The following is a 5252-nucleotide window of genomic DNA, read 5'->3' as shown; positions in this document are numbered from 1 at the left end:
CTTTCTCAGGGACCAGAAGGGAGCGGCCTTGAACTTGACTGGGTTCACCCTGTCTCTCTCTGAAGGAAGACTGCTGCCAGACCTAAAGAGGTGCAGACTGGGCTGGAAAGCGAAGCCCCAGCGACACTGGGAAGTGTCGCTAGAGTGTGTACTTGGTGATGGGACACCCGGGATAAGCAGCCTGGAGATGCTGCTGCTGCAACCAGGCCCGGGAGGCCGGATCTGCACACACAAAAACACACACGCATGCACACACTTCACTCCCCACCCCTTCCCCCGCACTTCTCCCCCTCCACCCCCCAATTCCCCACTTCCCCTCCCCACCCCTCCCTTACTCCAGCCCAGCCCAGCCCAGCCCAGAAAGGGTCCATCTCTGTGATTGGTCCGTGGTTCTCAGTACCAGGAATTGAGATCAGGAAGATGGGAAGGAAGGAAGAGGGTGGGTAGGATGGGGGAGGGATGGGACTACTTTTGTATCTACTCCCAGAGCTAGGCGCCTGCTCACCATGGACACTGCAGGGTACCGAAAGTGGGACGGCAGGCAGGAAGAGATCCCCGGAGGTATGAGCAACCGGGCTGCCTCAGAGGTCCCCTTGGGTCCCTCTCTGGCCAGTGGTTTGGGGTTTGATGGGGAAGGGAGGGGCTTTCCAGGTGGCAGTAGTGGTAAAGAACTCCCCTGCCAATGCAGGAGACGTAAGAGATGCAGGTTCATTCCATCCCTAGGTTGGGAAGATCCCCTGGAGGAGGGCATGGCAACTCACTCCAGTATTCTTGTCTGGAGAATCCCATGGACAGAGGAGCCTGGCGGGATACCATCCATAGGGTTGCAAAGAGTCAGACAAGAGTGAAGCGATTTGGCACGCACGCCCGCACGCACGGGGGAAGGGAGAGGATCAGACAAGAGAGAGCTTATGTAGTGGGTGCAGGAAAGACACCACAGATCCTAGAGTCAGCTGGACCTGATTTCAAATTCCAACTCTGCCTCTTAGGGACTGTGTGACCACAGGCAAGTTACTGCACCTCTCTGAATCTTAGTTACCTGGGAGAAACCCAAGTAACTGGGGCTGTCCTCGGAGCCCAAGGATCCAGGGAGGAGCTCAGGAGTCTGTTTGTGTTATCCCAGGGCTCTCGGGACGCTGGGGACAGAGACCCCTCTTCCTGGTCTTGGCTTTCATAGTCATCACAGTCCTGTGGACCCTCATTCTCAGCGTCCTGTTTTCCAAGGGTGAGTGACTGGATGATGGGAGATGGCGTGTGCACCGCCAGCCCCCAGGGAACATAGACATTTTCTGCGCCCCGGGGCACACCAACCAGATCCGGGACCTCTGCCTGGGTCTGAGTGCGAGCACCCACGTGCGCGAACCTGTGCATGTGCCCGCCCTATGTCGGTGTGTGTGCGCATCATGTGCGCTGCACGTCTGTCCGCCCCCTTCTGTGCACCCCATGACCCGGGTCCCCGCACTCCCAGGGGCCAAGGGGAGAGTTTTCGAGTCCTCCTCTCTCCGCAGCGTCCACCGAACGTAGGGCACTGCTTGACCACCAAGGCCTGCTGAGCACAAACGGTACGGAGAGAACTGAGGCTCTTGTCAGAGTTCGGGGGCAGAAGGGTCTCGGACCCCGGTGTCGGAGTAGTGGGCGGGAGCGCGGGGATCCCATGGTCCGCGGGGCTGGCCCTGGAGTTGGGTGGGGTCCTGGGAGTCCCCGAGGGTGACTTGGCGTGTGTGCGGGCGGGCGTGGAATCTTTCCAGCCTCCAAACAGACGGCGGTGCTGGGTATCTTGAAGGAGGAGGTCCGAGCGTGCAATAGCTGCTGTGAGTAAGACGGTGGTGGTGGGCTGGGGGCGAGGGTCCGGGACTTGTGGCCGGGATTGGAGGAGGCGAGTGGGAGCGGAGCCCGCGGCGCGTAGGGGCTGGGCGGGCTGACCTCAGGTGTCCCGCTCCCGTCACCTCACCCCCTCCCCAGGCCTGGGGACACAGGCACAGCTGCAGACAGTCAGCAAGGAGCTTGGAGAGGCAAGGTCGAAGTTGTTGCAGCAGGAGAGTGCCCTAAAAGAACTGAGCGAGCGCGGTGAGTGCGGGACCACCCCTGTCCCCTCACCCCGGCTGTTACCCGAAACTTGATTCACTCTGGACCCTTCTGTGACCCCCCCCAACTATCCTGTGATCTTGACCATTGACCCAAATCGTGTCCCCCATCCTGACCCTGACCTGTGAACTCTAACCTTAAATGCAAGTCCTAACCCCAATCACAACGGGCACCCTACCCAGCTCTAACAGTCCTTGCCAGTGATGTCACTCATGACCTTGGCACTGACCACGGACGTGGATGCTGACCTTAACTAATCATGATCTTACCCTCGATCCTGACGCTAGCTATACTTTTCTCCCTCTCAGTGACCCAGAGCCTGGCTGAAGCTGGTAGGGACCGTGAGAACATTCGCACTGAGCTCTTCCGGGCACTGGAGCAAGCCCGGCTTGGAAACAGTGAGCACGCGGGGAGGGCGGCGAGGGGAGAGGATCAGTGGACCCTGCCCGGGGTTCCCTGATCTGCCTGGCCCCGCCCTTTGACCTTGGCCTGGTCTCGGTGGTTCCAACCCTGGGCCCGGGGGTATGTGTGTGTGTGTGGGGGGGAGGGTTGTCCAGCATCCCCCTCTCCAATCCACTCGTCGGCTCCACTTGGGAGCAAACCATCTCTTTGACCCTCGCCACCCTGCAGGCTCCTGCAAGGAGTGCCCCGAGTCGTGGCTGCCGTTCCAGGGCTCCTGTTACTTCTTCTCCACGCTGCGGGCCACGTGGGTGGAGGCACAGCAGCATTGCGAGAGCTCCGGAGCGCACCTGGTGATCGTCGGAGGCCTGGAAGAGCAGGTGCGAAGCTCGGGCTGCCAGCGAGCCGGGAGAGGGCGGGGTTTACCCGAGGGTCGTGGCTCGGGGTTAGGGGGCGGGGCAGGAGGGACGCCGCCCGCTCAGTCTTCCCCACCGCCCAGGGTTTCCTGAGTCGGAATACGCGTGGCCGCGGTTATTGGCTGGGCCTCAGGGCCGTGCGCAAGGTGCGCAGGATCCAGGGCTACCAGTGGGTGGACGGAGTCGCGCTCAGTTTCAGGTGAGAGAAGGGACCTGGGGAGGCTGACCGTTCGGATCCTAGAAGTGCTTCGGCCAGATCATAGGGTCTCCTTAGGGCTGGGCGGGCCAGACCCCAGGAACGGACTAGGGTTGAATTCTGGGCTGAGAAAGTTATATACCAAGGTGTTAATTCTCAGGATGTGAGGGTTAGACCCAAGTAATAAACAGGTTAGAACTCGGAAAAGCCTAGCTTTTCAGCAACACCGCCCCCTCCCCCGGTCAAACCACTGCAGCCACTGGAATCGGGGGGAGCCCAACGACTCTATGGGGCGCGAGGATTGTATCATGATGCTCCGCACGGGGTTGTGGAACGACGCGCCGTGTGACAACGAGAACGACAACTGGATCTGTGAGAAGAGGCTCAGCTGCTGACCTTGCCCCTAGCCCAGAGCCGCGCCCACTGGCACTTGTCCAATCGCCTGAGCCGCTCACCTTCCTGGCTCCGCCCACCACCGTGAATCCCCTCCCCACCCAACTCTAGCAATAACCTTGGCGCCACCCACAGCCCAAGCCAGTAACTGCACGGGGAGACTTGCGCTCCAGTCTCGCTGCAACCCCCCACTCGTAGACCTCACCAAATCTGCTCCCGCTCCAAAAATCTGAGCTCCTTGGACCCGTGATCTGACCCCCATCGCCCTTCCTAACCAAGGCCCGGCGACTTAGGGATGGAGCTGTTTGATTTATTTGCATTTTTACCCCAGGTGAGCTGCCTCAAAGATAGGGGATTTTGTGAACCTTCTTGGCAGCCCTAGGGAGCATCAATAAATGAGAAAATGAATCTTGGCTCCTGCCTCTGATCTAAGCTTTATCTCAGAGACTCTGATGTAATTCTTGTGAGTGACCCTGACGTCAGGGGCCCACGTGCATGCACGTGTGTCCGACTCTTTCCCACTCCATGAACTGTGGCCCACCAGGTTCCTCTGTCATGGGATTTCCCAGGCAAAAATACTGGAATGGGTTGCCATTTCCTTCTTCAGGGAATCTTCCTGACCCAGGGATCGAAGCTGCATCTCCTGTGTCTCCTGCATTGGCAAGCAGATTCTTTACCACTAGAGTCACTTGGGAAGCCTCCAGGGGCCGATGATTTCTCCCCCCACCCCAAACCCAGTGTGCAAGTTGCATTGGGTCAGGGGGGTTGTAGAGCCCTGGGAACACAGGAATGAGTCAGACCCTGTCCCTATGCCCTGGGACAATGTGACCAGTGACTAGATTGAGGAATGCATGGAGGAGTCTCCTGTATCCCCAGAAGAGGGACTCTGCTGAGATGCTGCAGTGCTGGCCCAGTTCCCTGAGGAGACTGTCACCCTGTTGAGATTACAGGTAGCCTGACACAAGGTCCTGACACAGAAGTGGGAGAGGGGCAGCTCGGATCTGGTGAGCAGACTCCTTCTGTCTTGGGCACCCCAGGTCCTGTGAGGAGTTCAGGAAATACATCTAGAAAAGATGGACTTTGGAAGAACAATGGGATTTCAACTCTGGCAATGGAGCTGGGAAGGGAGGGCTTTGCAGACAGAGGGTGTTGGCAAGTAGAGGGTGTCACTGAGCCCATTTCGGGGTGGGGGTGGGGAATATGAGGAGCACACAGCCTGAATTTATCAACTGGGGACTTTTGATCTGAATTTACCCAGCACTCCCATCCTGGGGACCTGGAGGCTCTCCCAGGTTTTCCAGTGGAGACAGGTCCAACTGTCCAACCGAGGGGAGTGACAGGCTAGCAGCATTTAGTTTGATGCAAAGCTGAGTCCAGAACCAAACTGCCCAGCCCTGAGCGCATCCACTGAACAGGAAGAGGAGGGATCAGCACTGAAACTCCCTGACCAGGCGGAATCTTTCAGTGTCTCTGAATCTTCTAAACTGCAGCCCAGAGCAAGACAGTGACCTTGCCCAGGAGCTGTCTGGACTTCTGGACAGATATCGTACCTAGCAGACTGTTGGTCAGACTGATGGATTTCTGGATAGTCAACTAGGGAGAGTGCATGAGCTTCCTACTGCTGCTGTAACAAATGTCCACCAGCTTGGTGGTTTGAAACAATATACAGCTATTCTACACCTGTGGAGGTCAAAATTAGTTTCACTGGGATGAAATCAAGGTCACCAGGATCAGGGTCCCTCCAGAAACTCCATATGACCCAG

General features: G+C 58.1%; 1 protein-coding gene across 1 annotated transcript; it reads left to right on the top strand.

Moving 5' to 3' along the window:
* The first annotated feature begins 452 nt into the window (after positions 1–452).
* CLEC4G (C-type lectin domain family 4 member G) lies at positions 453–3902 on the top strand. Its single transcript, XM_020898829.2, has 9 exons — positions 453–561; positions 1124–1225; positions 1509–1562; positions 1749–1811; positions 1963–2067; positions 2394–2483; positions 2716–2864; positions 2984–3099; positions 3353–3902. Exons 1-9 carry the CDS (start codon positions 507–509, stop codon positions 3489–3491), a joined length of 873 nt encoding a protein of 290 aa, XP_020754488.2. The 5' UTR covers positions 453–506; the 3' UTR covers positions 3492–3902.
* Positions 3903–5252: the final 1350 nt, after the last annotated feature.

Source organism: Odocoileus virginianus, chromosome 3 (genome assembly GCF_023699985.2).
Source record: "Odocoileus virginianus isolate 20LAN1187 ecotype Illinois chromosome 3, Ovbor_1.2, whole genome shotgun sequence".
Taxonomy (NCBI): Eukaryota; Metazoa; Chordata; class Mammalia; order Artiodactyla; family Cervidae; genus Odocoileus; species Odocoileus virginianus.
This window is presented reverse-complemented; position numbering and strand designations above follow the sequence as displayed.